Below are 27075 nucleotides of genomic sequence, written 5' to 3' on the forward strand. Positions count from 1 at the left end.
TCTCCTCAGCCTGTACTGAAAACACAGGGGCAGGAACTTTGACCGGTGCTCCAGCGCTAGTTAGCAGCCAGCTAGCTGCTCTCTCTATTATTTTCATATTTTTGCTTGTTGTTTTACATGCAGAGAGATGTGGTTTATTTATTTACTCAGCTGGCTGTCGTTAGTCATCCAGATATCCTTCGTCACTCTAGCAATAGGTAAGTGCACGCTGGGAATCCCTGCAAGAGCTGGCTAATAGTCGCTTGCTAATGCTAGCGGACCGAGTTAGCATTTGAAGCTGCACCGTTACACGTTAACGGGGCATATTTTCATAAAACGGCGACTGTATAATGTGTTCATAATAAAACGCAAATACAAACAGTAGTTGTGCCTTAAGAATAAATAGGTTACGTGTGTCAAATCGCCGAAGTACTGATATCATGTTTAGCTAGCTAGCTAGCTTTCTAGGACAGGAATTTGTGTGCAGCGAATACAAGATGCTCTTTTTTGTACATAACAAAAATGACAACGTTACGTATTTCAAACGATATCACATCAGGCGAAACAATGATAATATTTTATAGGCAGATATTGATTTGCTTTTAATGTTTAAGTAGTTTTTGGGACATGGGGGACACTTCAGCTGGAAGTAATGTTTGCTAATAGCTTGTTAGCATGTAGCGTTCCGTCACTCCCCTTTTATCGATTCTGACTAATCGATTAGGTTGATGTCTCAGCAAATAACGCTGATGTGGTCATGATGTCTGGTATGCAGTAGAGTCTAGATACAGTAGCATCCAGGAGCAGTCTGTAGAGGAGAGTTAGAATGTAAGCTAACATGAACAGCCTGCTAATGCATCAAATCTATATAACATTAGCAAGAAGCTATTTTCGTTTATTTATTAAACTAGTTGGAAGGTTATTTGGCAAGATGGCTGCCTAACATGCTGTCCACATGCCTGTCACAAGTAGGGTCAATATTATGTCGATACAAAACTTGGCAAAGAGCCTCTCTGTCTGTCCACGTTGCCAGGTAGTTACCTGGCCACGTAACACCTGCTGCAGCTGTCAGGTGTGGCTGCTGACTGTCAGACTGTCTGTCAGTCACACTCCGTCCGGCCCACATGTCAGGTGTCTGTCTGTGTACTCTTGATTTTTCATTTGCATTTGTAAAAAAAAAAAGAAACTGGATCCAGGAACAAGAATTTACATGTTTGCTCAACTGAATCTGGCTGAAACCTCATAAGATTAAGTGACAGCACCTCTTTCTAATAGGACAGCTTCTTTTTATTGCTATTTAATAATAAAGGGTCAGTTATAGTTAGGCTTAGGTCAGGTTTGATTTCCTGAATGTTATACTTAGGATTACCTGTGTAAACTGCCATCTAATAATCAGTGATTTTAATTTTGTTTGTCCCTTTGTGGACTTAAATGTATGGATGTCTGCTACTTTGTGCAGCTTTCTTTTTTGTCTTTCTGTCTCTCCCATGTTTGTAATATTTTTTATCCATGGACTAATGGATCAAGGTGCCTGGATCAAGCTCTCTGAGGGATTTTTACATGTCTCAATCGCATTCCTGTTGCATAAGGACTAATTAGCAAACTGCCTGTGAAACATCAGGAAATTATTTACTGATGAAGACAGTAGATATGTTTATTGGAAAGTGGCATGGACAGGATTTATTACCAATGAGTACTTCACTTACTGCTGTTTGTTGCCTCTCATAAACTTCTTGTTCAGTATTGCCTCATTTTACTTTTTTGGTTCATATTTTATTTATTGTGTTCGTGTTGTCCAGAGCTGAGAGGAGGCACCAAGTATACAGGGAGTGTCAGTCTTGATTTATTAATTTTAAAAGAGTTTGCTGTCACTATTCTTCCCTCTCTTTTTCTTTTGACTCTATCTTTTAGAAAGTGCTGATTGCCTTTGCGTGATGAAGCTCTCGGGCTCCCATGAGCCGTCGCCTTCTCAGCCCCCTGGCATACAAGTTTTGACGTATAGTCTTTTCGGCTGTGTTTGGCCCTCATTCCACATGTGCTCAGTAACTGTGGGTCATGTCTGTTTTGCCCATTAGTTTTTATTAACGCACTCGCCTTTCTTGCTTTGCCTCGGCTGTTCACTGGGGAGAGGTTTTGAATCTCAGTACCTTTTATTTACTCACTGAAATTTGTTTTTAAGCACCAAGAAGGAAAACTGTCAAGTGTTGAAGCTGGCCTTGAATCTCTGGTCAGATTTATACTCTTCTTTATGTATCCTGTCATCAGTTATTTAGAGATTTCTTTCAACGTTTTTCCCCAAAAAATCAGTAACCTTTAAAATTTGAGGGCTTCGAGAGTTTCGTAGAATGGTGTGTTAATATTCCTCAAAGCAAGGCACTGAACGATAATTACCTCAAGTGTCATTTTGGTAGAGGCACCTAAACTCAGGTACTGTATCATAACTAGTTTAAAACAGTGTTACTGTTGACTGCAGTGTAGATAGCACCAGATCTTTGGATAGCATAGCAATGTTTTTGGAGCGAGGTGACCATATTTGGATGAGAGGGTGGAGTCAACCATAACACAAGCTGCTACCTTGGTTAGCATGTAGCATTGACAGCCTGTGGTCAACTGTGACAGTGCCAATGCTAATTTTCACCAGCGAAAAATAGGTTTAAAACTAGGGCTGTCACTGTGTTGATTTCCAGCACAGATGACAAAGAATTCTGTCTCTCTGTTTTTGTTGTTGTTCCTGTTTGGTTGCTGATCATCTTATCTCCGTCTTCACCCAGCTGCTGGCCTGTACTACCTTGCTGAACTAATAGAAGAATACACAGTAGCCACCAGTCGAATAATAAAATACATGATTATGGTGAGTAAGCAGCTATAGATTGATATCATTTCCTTCTGCACTTGTTTTTAAGAATATACTGCAATAAAACATTCAGTTAACAATGTCTGTGCTCTCTTTCACTGTGTGCATGTGTTCAGTTCTCGACAGGTGTGCTGGCAGGTCTCTATCTTTTTGAAGGCTTTCCAATGTTGATGGTGGGAGTCGGCCTGTTCACCAACCTGGTGTACTTCGGCCTCCTGCAGACGTTCCCCTACATACTGCTGAGCTCCCCAAACTTCATCCTCTCCTGTGGTAAGTGTGGCAGACACTGGCTTTGGATTATTATCCTGTTTATTTCTTAAAACAGAGCAACTGATATCAGCTTCACCTAAAGGGTAATTTTGGTATTTTTCAACCTGGAACCTGTTTTCCCTTTTTTGTGTCTGACTAATGGGAACAATCATTCTTGAAATTAGTCCAGTAGTGAGCGAGAGCGCTTCAGCTGCGAAACAGGCTGCAATGTAACCATACGGGACATGTTCGCACCGTCAATTTCCATCCACTAAAAGTGTTTGTTTTTGCCACTGACAGGCTCATTTGTGTCCGACAACATTATGGAAAGGATCCCTACAGAGATAGACCTTTTTGTTTAATCAAAAATAGCCCGAAATGGAATCTGGTGAGTTTGGTGGTGGCGATTTCAGGGCTGTTTCTGGTTAAACAAAAAGGACTGTACTCTTTAACAAAAAGGTCTATCTCTGTAGGGATCCTTTCCATAAGGTCGTTAGACACTTAAAATAACAATCTGAGCCTGTCAGTGGCAAAAAGAATCAGTTTTAGTTGCCCAAAATTGACGTTGTTCCCATCAGTTACTTAGACACAAAAACGTGGAAATAGGGCCCAGGTTAAAAAATACTTTAGTTACTCTTGAAAGGAACAGTAAGAATAGATGCTCCCAGGTATTTCTATGAAGCTAAAAAATGTCTTCCTTTCATTCAGTCAGCAAAAGACTCTTGTGTGAGAATATTAAGTCGAACCAACACACAGTTTTCTTGTCCTGTTTTACTTTACCAACATCCTTTCTTCTCCTTTCTCTTCACTCTCCAGTGTTGGTAGTGGTGAACCATTATATGGCCTTCCAGTACTTTGCACAAGAGTATTATCCATTCTCAGAGGTAATTTCATCTCCCATTTATGACAACATGCACTTTGTTTGATATAGTGTTATTTTAGGAATATGGGAAAGATTTTCTTGTCTTATAATCTTGCATTTGGCATTTAGGTGCTGGCGTACTTCACCATCTGCCTGTGGGTGATCCCCTTTGCCTTCTTTGTGTCACTGTCAGCGGGGGAAAATGTGCTTCCGTCCACCATGCAACAAGGAGGTGAGGCTTTTCTTTTTGTCTCTTTAGCTGTTTCTGATTGGAGCACTGGTAGCAGTTGAGTGCTTAGTATGTTTTATTGGATTCTTTTTATCTTGACAAGTTCTCTTTGAGGAACTGAGGATATTCTTAGATCTCTTACACTTAAACCTTTTTTATGAGGTCAAAACAAGTACATTGAAATTAAAGGAAAACCATGTATTTGTCAGGGAGAGCAGGGCCGGCTGTGTGTTCAGTGTGTATGCGTGACAGTAGTGGAATGAATGGAAGACGTTATGCAGGTCACATTATCAAGGTGTAATCAGAGTAGATGGGCTATGTGGAGACACACCTTTGACATAGTGTCCAATTAAACGCTCTCCCTACCTTCCTCTCCCCTCCCAATCAAAGAACAGTTGAGCCTCACTCAGTTGTTCCCAGTTTTCAGTATGTTTGGGACTCTCATGGCCTGAAAACGAGAGCTAGTGTATCTAACCTGAAACAGCTCAATCCAAGAAGCAACGTAAGGAGAAGTACATTCCTCTACACAGAAGGGAGAAGTGGAGTCAATCCCAAAGGAAATGAAATCTGCCCATTCTCTGAATAGTTTTAAGAAACAGCTGAAAAAATGGATGCTGAGTAAGTTAGTGAAACATCCTTTCCAGGACAGTTTTTATGATAGTGTAACATTGATGTTCTTATGTTTGTTAGCTTTTTTATTAGATTAATTCATTTAAAAGTGGGATATAAGTAGCATCAGTAGCATATACATGTCATTCACTATTCCTGCCTGCCTCCTATGGGCTGAGTCAAGCCACGCTGCGCCGATTTGCATTTCCACACAGAGCTGCGCCAGAGATAGACCTTCTCCAGAGTAGGTCCAAAAGCCGGGCCCTCATGCGGGTAGCGGTGACGTCTCACCGACTGCAGCCAACCCCCAATGACCCCCTTCTCCCCTTCAAACAAGCCGTGTGTGTTGCAAGACTCCCCTCACCTCTGTCTGCAGGAGCCCAGAGTTTTTAAAGCTCCCTGTGTTCAGCTCTCAGTGCTTTTGTAGCTTCTAGCTGAATCTCTGTAGTTTGGAGTTTAGTTTCTCTCCTGCGCCCTGTTCTTACTTTAGATATCTGATTTATTTTACTGTTTCATGTTCACTTTGAGCTGTATTAGAAGTTGAAAACTCAACATTTCCTTATTTTGCTGCTTCACAATAAAACTTTTTACATAACAAAAAACAGGGGACTTTAATTGCGAAGAATCTATAGGAAGTGAAATGTGTGATCTCTGAATTAGCGGAACTTTGTTAGAGGCTTTTCTTTAATTAAGACAAGTGTAAAAATACGGCAGGGAGGAAGCGTGAAATCAGAGACAGCCACAGCGAGATGTTGATGAAGAGCTGCAGACAACAGGCTCTTACTGCACCTCTGCAAACAGCTCACCTCCAACAAGTAAACTTCTTTTACCTGCACTGCAATAAAAATATATAGCCATGGATCAGCCCACTGCTTTTAAACGTCATCACTCAAGACAAGCTGATATCAGTTTAAGACACATCTTCAAGCAGATAGCCCTGTTGTAATGGAAATGCAAATCCCTGCTAGTGGCTGAAACCAAACCAAGCAAGGCTGAGCCAGCCCATGACTGTCAAAAAGGGGTACTAGCCTAGTTCCAGGACCACTATGGTAACAAGTCATGTGACTTTATCTCAATATCTTGATGAAATCTAGTAGTGTATGCACATTTGTCTGCTGAACTTTAATTTATCAAATAAAGTCCATCAATCACTCCCAGCTCCCATACAATCAAGATGGTGGCCAAAAAAAAGAAAAACTGGGATTTATTGATCTCCTGTGGTGCTTAACTTTAGTGGATCATGACATAGCAGATATGGAAATCAATCTGCAGGTGCTCCAGTTCAAAATAAGACTTTTGTTTGGAAGTTTTTTAGCCATGAAAATGTGGCCTTCAACAGACTAGGTAAGGCTTGTGTTTAGCTCAGTTCATGCCCGAAATGCCTTTTGCTTCGTGATGTTGTTGATGACTTGAAGCTTCTACCAGCCAGTTAACAGGAGTGAGGAGTCAGTAGTCAATGACCTATAAAACAGTCAATCATCACTGCAACCACGAGAGGCCATGAAGCATACAGTCATGAATGTGCACCAAAAATATTAGGCTGATAGGTCCAGTAGTTAGCTAGATTAGCTGCGTACAGACAGATACACACACACACACACACACACACACACACACAGCATAACACATGATAACGAGATAACAATGGTAACAAATGCCCTTTCCTTTTTCTTTCTCTAGATGATGTGGTGTCTAATTACTTCACCAAGGGCAAGAGGGGGAAGAGGTCTGGGATCCTCCTCGTGTTCTCCTTCCTCAAAGAGGCAGTGCTGCCCAGCCGACAGAAAATGTACTGAGGAGCTCGGACTCGTGGTGCAGCCTCGGGGGTCAGGGTGTGTGTGAGTAAGTGTATGTGTCGCAGATTAAGGGGAAGCAGGAAGGACTTTGGAAATTTGTTTCTGGATGGGACTAAAACGAAACAGTGGCCAAAGTGGAAGAAGAGCACACGAAGAGGACGGACCAATAAACAGAGCTTCCTGCTGGACGAGCCCACGAGTTTACACAGGCCATGTTTGTCTCTCTTTGTTTTTCTGTCTGTCTGTACTGACTGCCAACAACATCTACTAGAGACCTCTTAGTGGGGATCTTGTCCGTAGTGCAATGCTTTCTTAATGTCATGTCAGACTCCTCTATTTTTTACGCTTTGATATGTGTGTGAAGGGTCTGGAATTAACAACCACCAAAATACCTGTACGTTTTGACTTTGGCAGATAAATCAGTATCACTTTTCTTCTTGAGATGAGATCTGCTGTCATTTGTGTGTTGTAGGTCTTATATTTGGTCAGATTCAATACACAAAGTAGCATCACAGACAGGTTAGGAGACAAAATACGACTAGTGAAAACTTTGTGTCTCCTCAGACTAAGGAGGTTGGAGATAAATTAGATAGCTTAATACTCTCTGGCTAAATCCTGATCAAGTTTGGCTTTTGATGTGAAGTGATCCTTGAAAGGAGATAAGTGTTAACGTGGCAAACCAGCTGCAGGTTGATTGCCACAGGTCGCCACAGAAGTGCTTATTGAGATTACTGCAAATGAGAAAGTGCAGTCTAAGGAACACTTGACTCCCTCCAGAGTGAACGAAGAATCCAAAAATGGTGAAATTCTTTAGAAATTGGTGTTAAGTCATCAACATCAACGGAGACCGCAAAAGGAAATCTTTATGAAAACATCTGTTTACAAACTCTCACACTGTGCAGTATAAGTCTCATTTACCCAGTTGTATGTTTAGGACTTCCCAAACAGACAGCTCTTTCTGACTGACTGAAAAGTTAAACTTGTCAATTCTCTCTTCAAATCCAGACTCTCAAAAACAGTATTTTTTATCTTTCTAAACATGGAAGCTGCTGGTCTACTGCTGCATCAATCAGCAGTTTATTTCTGTTAATTTGTTACTTTGGTGTTTTAAAGGGTTACTTCGGTCCCACAACAACACAAAGTAAAGCGGGATTTATACTTGTGCAGCAGACCTTACGCTGTAGGCTACGCCGTGGTGAACATTTATACTTGTGCGGTGGTGTGTCTGTGTCACTCTGCAGTTACACCTCCAAAACACGAGTCAGTGGCGGGGTTCCTGTGAATGCCTAGTCAATTCAAAACACACGAACACAAATCAGCTTCACTATAACTCGCAGCATTCACAGACAAACATTTGTCTTTTTCTGGACACATTTTCCCCACAAATACAACATGCTAATGTTTTTAGCACAAGCCTCTGGCATTTTACATTGTATAAATTAGCCTAGCAGCTAGTGGACTTTTCCTCTACTCATATAAAACCAGGGACAACAGCAACATTTAACAAAGGTAACGTTACAAAATTCATCTCCATTACAACAAACAAGGTTCACCAACAAAACAACTGTCTTATACTAAACACGTTTTCCAAACAAATACAACATGCTAACGTTATTAGCACAAGCCTATGGCATTTTACATTGTATAAATTAGCCACGCGATGAGCAGAGATTTCCTCTGCTCATATGAAGCCAGGGTAAATCACACACACAAGATTTAAAATGCTATTTTTGTGGAGGCTTTATTGTCTTCACAGTTTATTGTTTATTATCTGTGAAATTAAAATAAATAAAAGCTTTGTTTCCACTGAGGGAAATTGTTCCAGCTTAGAGAAATAGACAGAAGGTCTGCGTCGCTGTAGTTACATTTCTGGGGAGGTGCACGTCAGGCTATGGTGTAGCTTCAATGCAGAAATATAAATTCCACGTAAGTGTTCAAGGCAGTGGTAGACAAACAACTCCTGTGTTCAGTGAGGTAAAATTACAGTTTATGTCAATGGAGTCTGGCTTTGAAGACAGCATTGGTAAGTTTCACTCCAAGTTCAGCTTCCCATCAGAAAGAGCTGTATGTTTGGGAAATACTGAGCATAAGACTGGATAAATCAAACTTGGATTATACTGCACGACTTGTGTGAGAGTCTGTAAACGGATGTATTGGTATAGTTTTGTTGTTGTTAAGCATGGACCCCTTTTACTTCAATTCATCAAGAATTTGCTCAATTTTTGGATTCTTCGTTCACAATGGAGGCATACCAGAAAAACTAAGTTTTCATCATGTATTTAACATAACTTGGGGTAAGTAACTGACAAACAAATGGTCATTTTGTGGGGTGAAGTGTTCCTTTAAAGTTGTAAGGAATCAGGTTCTGATCGATAGAAATGTCTGGTTTTAATTACAGTATGTGACATATAAATACTTCCTGCCCCGTCGGATCACATTGATGAAAAAGGGGCTGATAAGGGCAAATGGAAAGGATTACTTTTATAATTGAAACACCCCTAAATTAAAGTTAGCTACAATGGAAGTCTCCCAGTGTGGATTGTTTACATGTGGCCACAGAAACCATGCACTAGGTAAAGATTTTTATTCTTCTTTTGCATCTCCAGAGTCATTAATCACCAGCGCTGTAGCCTGCGACCAGCCTGTTGTTTTTGGACTGTTTTTAAAAATTCACAGTAATAACAAAGTGATTTTTGTACATTGATTGTTGAGTTAACCCGACATCAGACGACAAATGAAACACTTGTTAAGATCGAACTTGTGCAATGACTCCTGCAAGCTTACATGCGTCGGGGGACAAAAGCTGCTTAAAGTGGTTTGATGAAAGCGCCGTTAAAGAGGCCGAATTTTTTTTTTTTTTTTTAACCAATTACAGAGTGCGATTCATTGTAGGCTGGTATGCACACAAATGTATAATAAAAGATTTTGTTGAAATAACCGGCAGATTAAATGGTTCTTTTCACAGGTTGGCGTTCAAGGAAATAAAGGCAAAAATGGATGTGCTGAGCCTCGTCATTTCCAATTAAATCAGCTTAATTCGCCCATTCAGTGGTAAATTTTATTCGCAGTGTGATGGATTGTACTGTTGTCACACTCTTAACTCCACTCAAAATATGTGTGTGTGTGTGTGTGCATGTGTGCTATACAGCGTCACCGGATGACATTATGTTATCCAAGTCCCATGTGGCTCGGTCACAGTGGGTGCACCAGGTTGAGGCTGGTGTGCACTTTGACCCCCACTGAGGTGTGAAGTGCTTTGTGAAGTAAAGGAAGAAGACAAAACCACGACACACACACACACACACACACACACACACACACACACACACACACACCCTCAGCTGACAGGCCACAGCTCGCAGTTACACACATGCTGTTGACAAGCCCTCACCTGGATCCCGAGTCAGGTCCCTGGGGGGAGCAGTGAAAGTGCAGGGATACATCTGAGACAGGTGACCCAGTTCACTGAGGTTTTCTCACCTTTCACTCACCCCTCCGCTCATCCCGCTTTTTGGAGGCACAGCGTCTGGAGTGTGTGGCATTTTTAATTTTGTCACTTTGAGCTGAGGTTGTGGGCTGGCAGGTTATTTTGTTAGTCTGCTGTTGTGCCTATACAACACGTTTCCCTAAAATTGAGTCCTCTAATCACAATGGTAACACTTTATAATAAACAATGAAACAATAGTGTTAATTAAATATTAGTAATGCTATGATTTATGTTATTTTAACAGTTGTTCTTGTTTCAAATGTTACAGTATTTTCTATACTATATTGAGTATTTATTAATGGTTAATAATTGGTTTGTAAAGCATCTATAAACATTATTTGGATGACTATCAAAGTTGCAACTGATGGTTTTAACACCTTGTTAAATGGTTAATAAATACTGTGTAGTGCATCTATTAACATTGGAACTTATGTATAATATGGCCGCCGATATAATATTTATAGATTTTCAGTGTTTATTTACCATTTAGTAAAGCATTATAATCATCCGTTGCAACTTTATAATAGCTATCCGATGTTTATAGACGCTTTATAAACCAATTACTAACCATTAACAAATATTTAACATAGTGTATAACATGTTAAATAACAATAAACTCTTAAAATGCTTGAAATTATAACATTACATGTAGTATTGTAATGGTAACACTTAATTATCATCAACTATCATCAATAAATAGTTAGTTGATGGTTAATTAAGCTTCAGTTAATAGTTATTTAACTGTTAACAATAATAAAAATATAATTAATAATGTTTAATAATTATTATTGTTAGTAGTTTTACTGTTATCATGTTAATTCTTCTTCTTCATGTTGTTTCCACCTCCACCTAAGTAAAATATATGCAGAATTTAATACTAGATGAGATTTAATACATATTTTAAACACATCCGTAATCTCAGTTCCAGCTGAAGCGTTTCAATATCACAGTGTGATGATCAATAGTGCCCAGGCTCCAGCGCCTCAGCCAGGTGCATGGCCACTTCTGTCCAGGGGGAGGTGCTCCGCCCCTGGGGGTATCCTCTGTGCTGGACCTCCACAATGTCCTGTGGCTCAAAGTACCAAGGGGAAGCGATCCTGGAGGGGAAGGCTCTGGGGAACAACACCCTCTCCAGGACATCCAGAGGCACATCAGGGGCCGGGCGACGTGTGCTGTCCCACTTGGTGGAGTATTGAGGCTGCCTGCTGCTGTGGCCCCTCCACACCGTGACATTACCCCTGAGGTCTGGCTCTCTGGGAGGTTTCTCTGGCTGGAGGCCCATGAAGATGGTCCAGGGTCTGGACGATGAGGCTGGAGGTGGCTTAGTGGAGGTGCTGGTGTCCTCCAGAGGACCTTCTGGCTGGTGCTTCAATGGGTGCTTGGCATGTTTTGGGTTAGAAGTGTTCTGATCTGATGAGAGGCACTGGGTGTGGTACTGGCTCACCAAGACTCTGGGGGAGAAATCCTTTAGGAGAGGAAAACCTTTATTCTTCACCCACTCTGCCACCTTCACATCAATAAGCGTCTGAAAATGGACACAGAAAAGTGTGATTAGATTTTTGATATGTTTGAAAAATGCTGCAAATATTATATAGCATGACAAGAAAATCAAAAACACTGAATAAGATTTCACTGGTAAAAAAACAACAAAAAAACAGATGTTAAAAGTTTAAATCTTGCAGTTAGAACTAATGTTTCATTTGAGAGTTCATTTGTAACCGGACTGAGTCCACCTCTTCAAGAAGGTCTATGGAGTTAGCATTGTTAGCTGCTAGCCACCAGCAAAGCCACCTCCATGCTGAGAACCATGTACAGATCACTTATATGCTCTGAACTTCACACAGAGCCCCTTCACATCTCATTTTTACACAGTTTTGTTTTGTGTCCGTACTTCCGCGTAGTATACAGAGTGCACCCCTAGTGTTCAACGCAAGAAAATGTATCTCATTGGCTCACAGGCTGATTGTTGTGGCGTCTGCAGAGATGCAGATGTTCTGCCGGACCATCGTGGTGAAGAGGGAGCTGGTCCTGAAGGCCAAGCTTTCAATTTACTGGTCCATCTACATCCCAACCCTCACCTATGGTCATGAGCTCTGGGTAGTGACTGAAAAAATGAGATTGCAGATACAAGCAGCCGAAATGAGTTTCCGCCGTGGGGTGGCTGGGCTCAGCCTTAGAGATAAGGTAAGGAGCTCGGACATCCGGAGGGAGTTTGGAGTAGAGCCGCTGCTCCTTTACATCGAGAGGTTGAAGTGGTTCGAGCATCTTATCAGGATGCCTCCTGGGTGGAGGAATGGAGGTGTTCCGGGCATATCCAAAAGATAGGAGATCCCGGGGCAGACCCAGAACATGCTGGAGGGATCATATATCTCATCTGGCCTGGGAACGCCCAGGCCGATGAAAATGGATGGATAGATAGATGGATGGATGGATGGATGGCCTGTTATGTGTGCAGCCAGTCTACAGACAAGATATGTAATCCCCTCAGCATGTTCTGGGTCTGCCCCGGGGCCTCCTACCAGTGGGACGTGCCCAAAACACCTCTAATGAGAGGTGCCCAGGAGGAACCCTGATCAGATGCCCAAACCACCTCAACTGACCCCTTTTGACATGAAGGAGCAGCGGCTCTACTCCGAGCGCCTTCCGAATGTCAGAGCTCCTCACCCTATCTCTAAGGCTGAGTCCAGACACCTCACAGAGGAAACTCATTTTGGCCACTTGCATCTGCAACCTCATTCTTTCGGTCACTACCCAGAGCTCATGACCACAGGTGAATTTTGGGACGTAGATGGACCAGTAAATCGAAAGCTTTGCCTTCTGGCTCAGCTCCCTCTTCACCACAAAAGTCCTTCTTTATCAGAATACAAAAAAAGTGTTATAATATGTGAATGTTTTCCTGATTTTATCACAGTTTGGGAGTTATCTGAGCGTTCCACAACATACCTACTAACCTTTTTATTGAGATCATTCAGTTTGACCATATCCACGAGATCACTGTATAAAGTTTGAACTAGCCTCCTCTCCTTCATTTCTTTATTCTTATGTGTCTGCCACAGGCAGTTCTTCAGATACCTGCACAAAAACACAACAAGTCTGTTTAAGAGAACAAGTCAATTTTACCTGAAACAGTTTAACTTACCTTTTTTCTTAAGTGTGATTTATTCTTAAAGCTCGTTACCTTGCTACATCCCTGTGGCACCAGATGCGGGCCAAATCCAGTGGGGTGTGTCCCATGCTGTCCTGGGCCAACACGTCTGCTCCGGCCTGCACGAGGCTCTCTGTGCAGTCCAGGAGGCCTTCAGAGGCAGCCAGGTGCAGTGGGGTCGTCCCTGAATCTGTGGTGCTGGTTTTAAGAAAAAAATATACTTAAAACTCTGTCTTCTCAGCTTCATCATTATTTCCAGTGTCATCATCATTGCTGCTGTTATCATCATCATCATCATTACTTTTTCCCATCATAATCATCATCATTACCATAATACCGTCATTATCGCTTCCAACAGCAGCTATAAACTTTCATCATCATCTCATTTTAATCAGAATTTTGCTTTTCGCCACTGGATCCAGCTGACAGAAGTTATAAATGGGTGCTTGATAGAAAATAAAGCTTCCAAAAACTTGCACAAAGCAGTCATTCACAAAATCAGGCCCCTACACATTGACGTCAGCCCCGTGCTCCAGCAGGTATCTGAGGCACCAGAAGGTGTTGGGTGAGCTCCGGGGAGACAGGACCATGTGAACAGGCCGGCGACCCTGGAGATCACTGCTGTCGATCCACCCCAGCCTGGACTCCACCAGGAGCTGAACAGCAGCCAGCTGGCCGTGAAGGCAGGCCACGTGGAGCGCTGACAAACCCTGGAGAGTAAAACACAAGTCATCCATACAGTTATATATGTTTTCTCACTGACACAGCTGAAATACAGAGGAGCCATCAGTATTTCTTACATCTGACAAGCAACGAAAGGTGGACATGAAGTTCATTTAGTAATGTGCTGCACCAGTTAATTTTTAAAGGCAATTTATTTGACTATTTCTACTTTGTGAAAGTGTGTGCTTTTAATGAATTCACTTTAGAGGGAAGTGTTGATAGGTCAACCATTTCTCTGAAAGCAGCAGCTACTTACAGATTATGGTTTACCCTTGTTCATTTGATTGCATTCTTATTTTTCTATAACACCCAAAATGGTAAAATTAGATTCAGGCCTACAGGATAACACATCAATAATCACATCACGGCACCTTTCCTCTCTGTGAGTAAATACTTTTTAAATCAACTTTTTAATGCTGACTTTTTACTTTTATTGGTGTAGACAATATTTGCATTTGGTATTTGGTTGGAGTGGGGTATTTTATTTGACCATCACTTCACTCCCCTCTGCATTATGCCACAGGAGTGGACAAGCATCTACCATCTGTTACCATACTGTGATGTTAATGAGCCTACCTGAATGTTCACACTGACATCCGGCTTCTCTGGACTCCCACCACCAACAGCTGGAAACATGTGTCCGTCAGGGAGAGCTTTGGAAGAAAGTTTCCTACAAAATGACACCACACAGAAATGATGCCTGTAAATACCAGTCTGTTGATACCTTATAGCACAAGAGCGATTGAAGCTAACTTACACCAAATTGGAAATATTTCAGACTACAGTCATGTGACGTTTAAAATGGCCCATACATCAAACTAAAGCGCTCAAAGCGACTCATGTATAAAGATTTATATCCAAGCACAGAAATATAAGCTGCAAACTTAGATATTGTTAAAGTTATTTACCTGTTTTTACATCTCCCACGTCTCCGTTTTCCGGGTTTGTTGACAGCTTCCATGGTTGCCGTGGAAACGTAGTAACTAGGACACGAACTCTGGTTTATGACAACTCAGTCACATGCAAACTGCATGCAGTTTGTATAGATGTTACCACTACGTCACATCTTTTTAGAAATTATTATTATTAAAGTTCAGAAACCGGATGTAATAGTTTTAGAATTGCATTTCTTAAACATTTTTTTATTTTGGAAAAAAAAAACCTTTATTGAATTTCAACAACAAATACAACCATCAGAAATAATAAACACGTTAAATATATAAAAGAACAATAGCAATTCAAAAACAAAAGAGGTAACATACAATAAAAGTGCAGGGCAGTACAATAATAAAGTATTACATTTAAATGTCTGGGGTATCGGGAAACAACACTGCGCATGCCCAAAAGTGATTACCTGTCAGCTGCTGCAATGTGATTGGCTGTTTTCCACGTAACGTTGGCAGCCGTTATGTCTTTTAGTAACTGCGTCACAGTGAACGGTTTTGACTGTCGTGTTGTAGAAATTTAAAACTCTGCCTTTTTAAGTAAAACTTGAGATTAAACACTTCGGTGCCCACCCGCCGTGGGATATTATTGTAACCCAAACATTTGGTAATTTTTTTTATTTTTTTATTTTTTAACATGAAGTGGTTTTCTGGGACAAATGGCTAACGCTAACGTTAGCTGCTAGCTTGTCAGAGACAGAGAAGACGCCTTTCTTGCTTCTAGGTGATGGTAAGTGGTCAAGAACAGACTTTAAGGATTTCCAGCATCTTTCTGAGAGGATTACTAAACATGGAAGCAACAGAACAACCTGGTAAAGTCGGGTTAGCTTGGCAGAGCTAACAGCTAACTAGCCTAATTGATAGCGCATTCAAACGGGGAATGGAGTGGTACGTTACCTGACGTAATGACAGCGGGGCGAGGAGAACAGGTATGTCACCTGTGTAAACTGTGTAAAATATGTAAAAATGTAAAATAGCGCATTATGTCAAATTATAAAATTGTGTAGTTTTCTAGTCATCTGTGTAAACTAAAGTAGTAGTAGTTGTTGTACCACCGTTTTACTACCTAAAAGTTCTTTACTGTTGAGTCATGCTAGACCAGCTCCAATACTAATTATTTGGCTTCTTTTCTTTAAGGAACTTTATGTTTATTTCAATAACAAAGACAAGTAACATTATCAGAAATAATAATAAATGAGTTTTATATAAAATAACAATGCTAATACCAAGGCAAAAGGGGCAACACACAATAAAAGTGCATGGCAGTGCTACTCTTTGTCTGTAATAGTAAATTATTTCGACAGAAATGTCCTTCAATCCGTGTTATATCCTCCTGAGACATAAAACTTTTGTTTGGTTTGCATTTGTAATTTCTCCTAGCTATTTGGGATTAGTAGGACCCGATAAGTTTAAAAATTAAACATTGTTAAAAGTCCCAATGTCCTCACATGAGATGATAATAAAGTCCCAATGTCCTTCAACGAGCTGATGATGAATTCCCAATGTCTTCAAATAAGTGCTTTGTAATTAACAGCGTCTTAGCATGTTACTGTTGTTTATCAAGCTACAAACATCATTAATCATGAATACATACAATTCAACCATTGAATCCGATTCAGGATTTGTATCTTGTCTACTTTCGTGTCAGGGTTGGCTGCAGACTGATTAAGCAGAAATGGCTGCCATCTTGTTTTTACATGAATTAGCGCTTTGAGGTCTTCGTTCCACTAGATGGCACAAAAAGTGTCCACGAACAAGACCAACAGGCCTAAGTTAAGCAGAATGAAGTAGAAGGTCCTGTAAACCCAAAATGTGATGTCTTCATATGAGGACACAGGGTCTCAGGAGGATATGTCCAGAATGTGCCAGTGAAGGCGCTGTTTTTTGTCCATAGTTATCTTCCTCTGGAAATCTGAGAGTATATGTTTAACAAGCATATCGCAGTCAATGACAGTTTGTTGTATGTCCATTGCACATCTGGTGTTCCACAGTTTGAAAGAAACAGTACTGACAATGAGTTGAAATAGTTCATTATGTTTTGGGGGCATCTTCTCTTCAAAGAGTCTATACATCATAGAGTTATCACACTTGTTAAAATTTACATCCAGACCTTTTAAAATGAGCCAAACTTCTTGTGCACTACAACAGTCGATTAAAAGGGGTTGTTTGGTTTCAGGCATGTTGCAATGAATTATTGGGCATTCCTTGGTAGTGACATCACGGCTCCAAGACTTTACAGCTCTCACTGGGAGTCTTGTTTTCCCTCTTTCTATCTCGTTGTAATATAACTGAAAATTAAGTGTGTTTCGCTTTTTAAATAATTGAGCAAACAGGGGCCTGCAATTGCTCAAATTACAAGAAAAATACTGGGGAAAACAGCTCAGAAACTGTAGAGACTGCCCCCTGTATACAAGAGTATTTTTTATTCAGCAGCCACGCCCATGTTTTGTAGATGCTGCCTTCATCAGCATGCAATTGCTTGCTGTTCTTCCGTCTCTTAAGGCGAAAAGAAAAGCCCACTTCCTTATACAGCATATTCAGTAACACCTGTTGGGTGTGAGTCAATGTAATAGATTGTGACAGATATGGGCAGATGAGTGGCTGCAGGCATGGCAGAAATGGATATGTCCACCCTCCCATGTAGTCCACAGCTCTCTCCTCATACATCCCTGGTGTGCTTGTATTGACAGTGCATTAGGATTGGCAGCTTGCACTTGGCCTGAGTAAAGCAGATCAATCCTGCCAATGCTATGGAGGCCTCAGAGTGGCAGCTTGTGACACCGCACCCCGGACCTGCCGTCATGCGTGAGGCCGATATGAATTGGAGCAGTTATATTCTCCATGTCTCTGTGGGGCTTAGAGATCGATGGTCTCATCGGGCTGCGGGCCTCTCTGATCACTGCTATTGACCACTTGATCTCTGATTGGACTGAGTGTAGGCACATGTGAACTATGGAGAACAATGTGTGTCATGGCAGATAAATTATAGGTTAGGTTTAGCATGGATTTGCAGTATTTATTTTTTCACAAAATTAAACAAGACAGAGTCAGAATTTGGGGGATCAAAACATTTACAACCACCAGACTCACTTAAATCTAGTTTATGATGGGTTTAAAAAAAATACTCTACCTGCAAATTGATCATTTGTGTAACAATTATTCACCCCATGTTATGTTGAATTAATGAAAGAATTTTTTTTTTTTTTACATGCCTCCATGATCCACGAAGAATCCAAAAAAGGGGAGAAAAATTCTTGATGAGTTGAAGTAATTGGTGACCACATTTATCAACAGCAAAACTATATCAAAATTTGCGTTTACAAATGTTTATGCTCAGTACATCCCAAACACGAGTTTTCACCAAAACTGTAGAGACCTGAGACTTCGATTATTCTGCACAGGTTTTGAAAGAGTTTGAAAAGGGATGTTTTGATTTAGTTTTACTGTTGTTAAACGCAGTCGCTGTGTACGTCAGTTCATGAAGAATTCACATCATGGGGTGTCAGTGGCTTAGTGGTAGAGCAGGCGCCCCATGTACAAGGTTGATGTGGCAGCGGCCCGAGTTTGACTCCAGCCTGTGGCCCTTTGCTGCATGTCTCTCCCTCTCTTTTTCTCCCCCCCTTCACACTTCACTATCCTATCAATTAAAGGCAGAAAAATGCCCTAAAAAATATCTTTTAAAAAAAATATTCACATCGTTTTTTGGATTCTCCTTTCATCGTGAAGGCATGAAAAAAAAAAGTTCCTTCATGAATTCAACATAACATGCGGTGAATAATTGATACGCAATAGTCATTGTGCAAGTGAAGATTTCTTTTAAGGTTACCTATTTTTGGGGGCTTTGCTTGTTTTTTTTTCATACATTTGCTCAGTTTTCTGTGAAATAGTAAATCCTAGATAGTGGAAAGTCGAACCTCACATTGTTGCTAAAATTAAACTCAAAATTTTACCCGTTCTATCTATGCAGCTTCAAACTTTCTTAACCCAAATTTAAATTCTGAAATTAAATTATTCTTTTAATATTTAAATTTGCCATTTGGATGCCCCCATTTATTTTGTTTTATAAGTAAGTGAAAATATCTATTATTGAATTATTGAATTTACCTAAACAAAGCAAAAAACATAAAAGTACAAAACTTGAAATAAAATGAAAAGGAACAAATGAAAAGCAAAAAAACTGGATCCCATATATACTGAATAGTGGTGATGGAAACATCTACAGTTACAATACAACATCCACCGTCATTACCACTCTTATCACCTCTTAAATTAGCTTTTTTTCCCTTCTTTATCTTTAGTTCGTCCAAATTTTTAACCATGGTGTCTAATTTCCAGCTCTTAAAAAAAAAAAAGAATTACCATGAAAATCATAACGCCCCTACTCCTTTTAACTGGCGGAAAACTCTGCTGCTTTTCTGCAGCTAAATATTGTCATCCATTTCTAATTTATGACTTCCCCCTTTTATTCTCTGTCAATCTCTCCCACTCAGAGCTGTCAAGGTCCATTGGAGGGTCAAGGACGGGCCATGAACCTCTGGCTTTCCGCTCTGAGCGCCAGCCCTCCAGAGCCTTTGCCTTTATCACAGCCACACTGCTACTTTGATGACAAATGCATGTGTGTGCACACAGGAAAAAGTGAGTACAAGTAAACTGTGTGTGTGTGTGTGTGTGTGTGTGCGTGCGTGCGTGCACGCACATGAATGTGTATACAGTTGATGTGTTTGTATACGGGTTAATAGTAAGAGCACAGCCCCGCCACAGCCTCAGCGGCTTCCTTTGACCTCGGTCACATGTCATGGAGGTTGTACAGAGCCTTCGGTGTAGAGCTCTTTCATGTTTGACTTTCAGCCCAAGTCCCTGGACGGCGACCCCCGACATGACCTCTTTCTTATGACAGTTGAGTGTGTGTGTGTGTGTTTGACTGTCCATGTACTGTTAAATTCAGTCTGTATGAGAGTGTATGTGCCTTAAAATCCTAAAAGCTTTCTGCCATATGACATCTGTAGCACAGTTTGCAAAAAACGTAGATAAAAGCAGTTGCTCATGTGAGTGTTACGACTCCAACGTGCTTGTATCATTCAAGAAATACATTTAAACTTGTGTGTGTGTGTCCGTGTGTGTGCATGCAGTGAGTGCGCATGCATGCATTAGCCACAGCACATCAGTTGGTGCAGAGCAGATAAGCAACGGGCTGATCAGAGCTGTCTAAAACTGCTTAGGGCGAGGATGAAAGTGAGATCATGTCCCAGCAGCCTCATGACAGACTCTCCCATTGGTCCGTTACATCATCCAATCACATCCCATCGGCTTTTATTTAACAGCTCTCAGTGCACATGAGATGGGAATACACTCAGTCCTGTGTGTTTCATAGACTTAATGTTGTTACATAAAATATCTTATCTCTACATTTCGGGTTATTCATATATTTTTTTAAAGAATATTTTACCCTTTATTGATAGTAGCTTGTGCAGATGGACTGGGATCATGGGAGTAAGGAGGGTGACAACAAAGTAAACCAGGGACACTGACTACCAAGACACCCCAGTTTGGGTTTTTGTCTGGATTTAGCTTTACTTAAATTGAATTTACAGTAAAGTGAAGATAGTTGGCCATATTTCCTGCTGCCTTTTTAGAGACAGAAACAAGTTTTATGGAAAAAAAATATTAAGTTAGCATTGAGGGCAGAAACAGTGAGCAAGAAAGTGTTAAGAAGAAGAACAGAAGCAGAAAAGATTTAAGAAGGAATACAGTGATACAGTGGAAAATAAAGAAAGAAAATCATGATAATGAGGAGTTGATACCGGAGCGAACACCTAACCTTGATATGCCTTCATATTTGATGAGCCACCTTACAGGGACCCTGTGCCCCTGGGGCTTGTGAACTCTGCTTGTGTATGTGCACTGATGCTCTCACGTTCCTCCTCCTCCTCCATCTCTCCTCTCATCCTCCCCTGGTCCTCCTCCCTCTTTTGCTTCCCCATCCTCTTCCCTTTTACTCCATCCCTTAGCTCCTCCTATCTCTTTCTTTTTTCCTCCTCCTCTTCTCTCTTCCTCTCTCTCTGTGCCTCATGCTCAGCCAGGCGGCAGCGCGCTAATGCACCATGGCACATTCTGCAGCTCCGAGTCACAATGCGACCAGGCTTTGCGCAGTGACCGCACAGCGACCTCCCCAAGTATTGCCGCACACAGGCGTTGTGCTGTACCAGGGCCTGTTTAAGGCGAGGTTTGAGGTGATAGATGGGTGGTGGGGGTTAGAGGATGAAGGAGGAGAGGAGAGGAGAAAGCAGGGTTCTGCCACTGACAGGTACGATCAGATCAAATGACAGTGAGATAAATGAATTGCTAGTAGAGAAAGGCTGAAGTGCCCTGAGATCCCCATCTAAAAGACATTTTTGTGCCACGTGTGAATTATCAGTGTGTTAAACCGGAGGAGGTATGAGCTTATGTGTGCAGTTGTAGCACGTGGGGTGCGCAGCATGATAGAAGGAACATATTTTTGAACCTGTCGTTGACCCAACAGCTGAGCCACCGCTGCCACCGGACATCTAGATTCTCTCAACGAATATCGGAGGTGTTACTCCTTCAATAATCGCTGCGAAAGAGAGGAGGAAGGAAATCCTTTTTTACCTTTACTCTCCTCCCCCTAAGTCAGGCCATGGTCTTTTAATCCCTGAGGTCTTGACAGACATCCTGCCATCACACCTTCCCATGATCCCGAGCTTTTTTCCACATCTTTCAATCCTCACAGTTCAGCAGAAACGACCAGAGGGAAGGAGAGAGAGATAAGGACTGGGATAGTGAGAAAATGAGAGAGGGATGCCTTAAAGGTCAATGTTGTGAAGGTAGAGGGGAAAGGAAAGAAAAGGAAGAGAGACAGAAGGGGGAGGAGAAAGTAAACCTCAGTCTATCTTTTGGCTTACTCGTCCACTTTTATTCACTTTTACGTTGCTATTACTCTCAAGGAGGCGGCACGTTTCTCCTCAAACCTGAGGGGGATTTAGTCCATCTGTTAGTTATCACATCCTCCAAGCGGGGCCTGCTTTACTCCTTTATCAAGCTCCACTTTACTATAATTCGTCCTCTAATCCTTCACAGTTGTTTGAATGAAACTCAGGTCAAAGTCAGTTTACTAGTTACTTGCTAAGCAGCTATGAGCATCCAGAAAAAAAGTAACTATTTTAACTTGAGATACAGTATTATTGGCTCCAAATGTAAAGGCTTAGTATTGTAAATTAGCATGACCTCTCCAAAAAACTTTACTCCCACTAGCTTCCAGTAAAGCCCGTTTCAGCTACTTTCTGGAAGTAAATAGCTAATGCAGGTGGGTGGGGCTTGAAGAATGAGGGCCCTCCCCCTGAGCAGGTGTAAGCAGCTGTCTCTGTGGCGCAATCGGTTAGCGCGTTCGGCTGTTAACCGAAAGGTTGGTGGTTCGAGCCCACCCAGGGACGCTAGTTTTGGGATTAAGTAATCAGGGCCCATGATGTTAATAAGTAATCTGGTGTCCATGATCAGTGTAAAGGTTCAAGAAACCTGGAGCAAAAATGTGATGACAGTAACAGAAGAAATAGTGCTGCAATGTCCTTGTTTCCCAATGATCTACATTCAAAGTCAGTCCAGTTTGAATTGACACTTAAAGGCACAGCAGCTGTAAGTTAGTATGACTACTCTAGAGAACTTCTAGTATTAGTTTTGTCACCAAAAACTGAGATTATATGGTATTATCAAAGCTACATAAAATGAATAACAGTGTAGTGATCATGTGAGTGAATCCAGGTTCTAAATGATCAGTTGTTTTGCATGACTTCCTAGAGGTCAGTAGCAAATATGGGTGGGTGGGGCCTGAATATCAGAGCTGGTCCAGTTGAAACTGAGACTTTAAAAATACATTGCCCCATCAGCTTCTACAGGTCTGCATATGCGAGCTACCTTTGTTCCAAAAAGCTGACAAATTGAGGTGAATGACAAGTGCAAGTGGGTGGGCCTTGCAGATCCAGGCCCCACCCCCTCACCAAGGGGGTACAGGTGTCTCTGTGGCGCAATCGGTTAGCGCGTTCGGCTGTTAACCGAAAGGTTGGTGGTTCGAGCCCACCCAGGGACGCAAGTTTTACATAACATTACATAACAGGGCAATATCATGTTATTGAATAAACTCATTTCTATAACCAAGCTAAAGGTTTAAGAAACCATGAGCAAAATGTGACTTTGACAGAAAGACTGGTATATATTATCAGTAGTGCTACGCCCTTGTATCCCAAAGAACTACATTCAAAGTCAGAGTCCAGTTGTAATTGACACCTAAAGGGACAGTGGCTATAAATAAGTATGACCTTTCAAGAGGACCATAGATGACACTCCCATTAGCCTCCTGTATTGATTTCTTCACCAAAAATGTTGAGATTATATAGCTTTACGAAAGCTACATAAAATCAAATTATCAGTTTAGTGAACATGTGAGTGAATCCAGTTTCTAAGGTCACACACTGTCTGAATTAGGTCAGAGTTGTCTCTGTGGTGCAATCTGTTAGCCCAAAAGCCGTTGTTGGTCTGAGCCCACCCAGGGACATTTGTTTTGTAAATGGAAGAAGCAGGTTGCTGTAATCAGTAAAGAAAGGAGCAGTAAAATAACTTTGACAAATCCTCAGCTGTGGTATGTCTGTATCCAAAAGAGTTTGTCACAAAATGAGAGTCCAGTTGAAGCTGAGAGTGTGGGTGTTTCTCAAAGTCACGGAAGGATCCTCAAATGGCCGAATTTCAAGGATAGTATGTCATCAAATCTTGCCAAAGGACTGTTCCAATGTCAAGGATCATTTTGGAATTCACATAGGACTGAGTCCTTCTTTCAGAGAAATTCCAAGGATGCATGTGTGTATCCTCAGTGGGTATAAAATTCCCACAATGCTTTGCACATTCTTTGCTGGAAGTAAAGGTGGGGCCTCTTCAGTAAACTCCGGGAGTTTTTATCATACAAGCGTGAAAAAAAGTATTGACAGAAACCTCATAATTTACACTTAACAGTGTGTCCACTGCCAAATTGTGAGATTGTTTGAAATAATGTGATTATCAGCCTACGTTTCCAGCCTGACATATTGAGGTGAACAGCAAATGCAAGTGGGTGGGGCTTTAAGAATGAGTCCCCTCTGCCTGAGCAGGTGCAAATAGCTGTCTCTGTGGCGCAATCGGTTAGCGCGTTCGGCTGTTAACCGAAAGGTTGGTGGTTCGAGCCCACCCAGGGACGTCACTTTTGTGATTAGGTAACCAGACAACATGTTAATGAGTAAACTTGTTTCCACGCTCAGGGTAAAGGTTCAAGAAACCAGGAGCAAAACTGTTACTGTGACAGAGTGATTATTACACATCATCAGTGCCGCTACATCCTTGTATCTAAAAGAATTCAAGTTGGAATTCACACTTAAAGGCACAGTTTACCCTAAAATATATTTTTCCTCCTACTTGTAGTGATATTTATCAGACTGTTTTGGTGTTAGCTGCAGAGTGTTGGAGATATCAGCCGTAGAGATGTCGATCTTCTCTCCAAACTAATGGAACTAGATGGCACTCAGCTTGTGGTGCTCAAAGCACCAAAAAATGTAAAATCATCATGACCTGGCTCCTCAAGATAATCCACAGACCTTGTTGTGAGCAGTTTCATGTAGGAACTATTTTCTTTGAACTGAACTACTGAACTAGATTTGAATAATTTGTAAATGAATGGATGGAGGATAAATAGATGTCAGGCATATAACTGAATTATAAAGCATTAGTTAGACTATATAAACGATTACTAAGAAAGTGGTACCTGGATTTTAAAATACAATGGCAAATCTAGACTCAGATATTTAAAAATCTTGTTTGATTTTTAAACATGTTTATTTAATTATAGTATGATGAGAACATTGTCTTGATGTACAACCTGTAATAAAGTTGATGGGATAGGAAGCTGCATTCTCATTATATGGTATGTGTCTTACACCACCAGGCCATTAGAGCACCTCTACTGCTTTGAGTTTTTTTGCCTGTTATAAGTAATGAGATTACAGTGAGCATCAGAACTTTAGCATTCATAAAAAAAAGGGGCTTATTTTCCTTCTTTTCTCACATGAACCTTTTGGACTTTGCTATGACCTCAGAGTTTATCGGTTCAGCTGCTGTGTGATCTCACACTCTGGTTATGTGCAAAGCTGCAAAGATCAAGTGCTCGGCAACACCATTAACAAGGTCAAATTTACATGTGTCCAATCCAGCAGCAGCTATCACTGCTTTGCACTATTAACCTGAACATGAACATAAAGCTTTGACAAACGAACTGAAACGCAACCACCATGACACACGCTATAGTCGGCTCACCCTGTATGTGCTAACCCTGCATGTGCGTGCAGTGTATGTCTGATTGCTCACCCTTACACGCATGCGTGTTGCTATTGACCCCATGACCCTTTCTAATATCACGACCCCTCCTCTTGTATCCAGGTCATGGAGCATTGGCTCGTCCCGGTTCATCAGCGGGGCAACGCTCCACAAAACCCATTGTTCTTGTGACACGCATCCTCATTATAATCCCAAAATGTGGTGTTGGTAGAGATAACATGACGTAAAAATGCGAATGCAATTGCGACAGCGATACCACAACAGCTTCGGGACAGACAGCCACTTCATAATATGTGCCCTAGACAAACATGACACGACAGGACACACACAAGCCCACACACAGTGTGAATTGTGTTTTTTGCCTGAGGTTTATCATCTATTCAATTTAAGTGCGTGGATTTTGCTCCTTTATGAAACCAGGGAGCTGGAATTAGGCCAAAATAAACACAATAAGTGGGGGTGGGGTGGAGGATGGACAGCTGATCTGATGATCTTCCTCTTAAAAAACTATGTAATGTTCTGACAGTTCTCCCCAGAGACATACAGTACAGGCCAAAAGTTTGGACACACCTTCTCATTCAATGCGTTTTCTTTATTTTCATGACTATTTACATTGTAGATTCTCACTGAAGGCATCAAAACTATGAATGAACACATGTGGAGTTATGTACTTAACAAAAAAAGGTGAAATAACTGAAAACATGTTTTATATTCTAGTTTCTTCAAAATAGCCACCCTTTGCTCTGATTACTGCTTTGCACACTCTTGGCATTCTCTCCATGAGCTTCAAGAGGTAGTCACCTGAAATGGTTTCCACTTCACAGGTGTGCCTTATCAGGGTCAATTAGTGGAATTTCTTGCTTTATCAATGGGGTTGGGACCATCAGTTGTGTTGTGCAGAAGTCAGGTTAATACACAGCCGACAGCCCTATTGGACAACTGTTAAAATTCATATTATGGCAAGAACCAATCAGCTAACTAAAGAAAAACGAGTGGCCATCATTACTTTAAGAAATGAAGGTCAGTCAGTCCGGAAAATTGCAAAAACTTTAAATGTGTCCCCAAGTGGAGTCGCAAAAACCATCAAGCGCTACAACGAAACTGGCACACATGAGGACCGACCCAGGAAAGGAAGACCAAGAGTCACCTCTGCTTCTGAGGATAAGTTCATCCGAGTCACCAGCCTCAGAAATGGCAAGTTAACAGCAGCTCAGATCAGAGACCAGATGAATGCCACACAGAGTTCTAGCAGCAGACCCATCTCTAGAACAACTGTTAAGAGGAGACTGCGCCAATCAGGCCTTCATGGTCAAATAGCTGCTAGGAAACCACTGCTAAGGAGAGGCAACAAGCAGAAGAGATTTGTTTGGGCCAAGAAACACAAGGAATGGACATTAGACCAGTGGAAATCTGTGCTTTGGTCTGATGAGTCCAAATTTGAGATCTTTGGTTCCAACCGCCGTGTCTTTGTGAGACGCAGAAAAGGTGAACGGATGGATTCCACATGCCTGGTTCCCACTGTGAAGCATGGAGGAGGAGGTGTGATGGTGTGGGGGTGTTTTGCTGGTGACACTGTTGGGGATTTATTCAAAATTGAAGGCACACTGAACCAGCATGGCTACCACAGCATCCTGCAGCGACATGCCATCCCATCCGGTTTGCGTTTAGTTGGACGATCATTTATTTTTCAACAGGACAATGACCCCAAACACACCTCCAGGCTGTGTAAGGGCTATTTGACCAAGAAGGAGAGTGATGGAGTGCTGCGGCAGATGACCTGGCCTTCACAGTCACCGGACCTGAACCCAATCGAGATGGTTTGGGGTGAGCTGG

At 41.5% G+C, this 27075-nt stretch overlaps 2 protein-coding genes and 3 non-coding genes across 5 annotated transcripts; 4 read left to right on the forward strand and 1 right to left on the reverse strand.

The window, feature by feature from the left end:
- tex261 (testis expressed 261) lies at positions 1-7019 on the forward strand. Its single transcript, XM_033651859.2, has 6 exons — positions 1-197; positions 2751-2830; positions 2950-3103; positions 3899-3966; positions 4074-4176; positions 6463-7019. The coding sequence occupies exons 1-6, from the start codon at positions 128-130 to the stop codon at positions 6576-6578; spliced, it is 591 nt and encodes a 196-aa protein (XP_033507750.1). The 5' UTR covers positions 1-127; the 3' UTR covers positions 6579-7019.
- Positions 7020-8305: 1286 nt separating this feature from the next.
- On the reverse strand, positions 8306-15016 carry ankrd53 (ankyrin repeat domain 53). Its single transcript, XM_033610407.2, has 6 exons — positions 14842-15016; positions 14510-14603; positions 13721-13920; positions 13244-13408; positions 13017-13137; positions 8306-11590 (listed from the first exon to the last, which is right to left on the reverse strand). Exons 1-6 carry the CDS (start codon positions 14892-14894, stop codon positions 11024-11026), a joined length of 1200 nt encoding a protein of 399 aa, XP_033466298.1. The 5' UTR covers positions 14895-15016; the 3' UTR covers positions 8306-11023.
- Positions 15017-22251: 7235 nt separating this feature from the next.
- trnan-guu (transfer RNA asparagine (anticodon GUU)) lies at positions 22252-22325 on the forward strand. Its single transcript has one exon. It is a non-coding gene; the product is annotated as a tRNA-Asn (tRNA).
- A 576-nt stretch (positions 22326-22901) lies between these two features.
- trnan-guu (transfer RNA asparagine (anticodon GUU)) lies at positions 22902-22975 on the forward strand. Its single transcript has one exon. It is a non-coding gene; the product is annotated as a tRNA-Asn (tRNA).
- Positions 22976-24038: 1063 nt separating this feature from the next.
- On the forward strand, positions 24039-24112 carry trnan-guu (transfer RNA asparagine (anticodon GUU)). The gene has a single exon. It is a non-coding gene; the product is annotated as a tRNA-Asn (tRNA).
- Positions 24113-27075: the final 2963 nt, after the last annotated feature.

Source organism: Epinephelus lanceolatus, chromosome 22, assembly GCF_041903045.1.
Source record: "Epinephelus lanceolatus isolate andai-2023 chromosome 22, ASM4190304v1, whole genome shotgun sequence".
In the NCBI taxonomy this organism is placed as follows: Eukaryota; Metazoa; Chordata; class Actinopteri; order Perciformes; family Serranidae; genus Epinephelus; species Epinephelus lanceolatus.

Excerpts from the sequence above, each read along its gene's own strand:
- tex261 (XM_033651859.2), top strand. The coding sequence starts at position 128 with ATGTGGTTTATTTATTTACTCAGCTGGCTGTCGTTAGTCATCCAGATA. Across the intron at positions 198-2,750 it reads CTTCGTCACTCTAGCAATAG|CTGCTGGCCTGTACTACCTT; the intron begins GTAAGTGCACGC and ends GTCTTCACCCAG. Across the intron at positions 3,104-3,898 it reads AAACTTCATCCTCTCCTGTG|TGTTGGTAGTGGTGAACCAT; the intron begins GTAAGTGTGGCA and ends TTCACTCTCCAG.
- ankrd53 (XM_033610407.2), bottom strand. The coding sequence starts at position 14,894 with ATGGAAGCTGTCAACAAACCCGGAAAACGGAGACGTGGGAGATGTAAA. Across the intron at positions 13,921-14,509 it reads ATGTCAGTGTGAACATTCAG|GGTTTGTCAGCGCTCCACGT; the intron begins GTAGGCTCATTA and ends TTTACTCTCCAG. Across the intron at positions 11,591-13,016 it reads TGAATGATCTCAATAAAAAG|ACGCTTATTGATGTGAAGGT; the intron begins GTTAGTAGGTAT and ends GTCCATTTTCAG.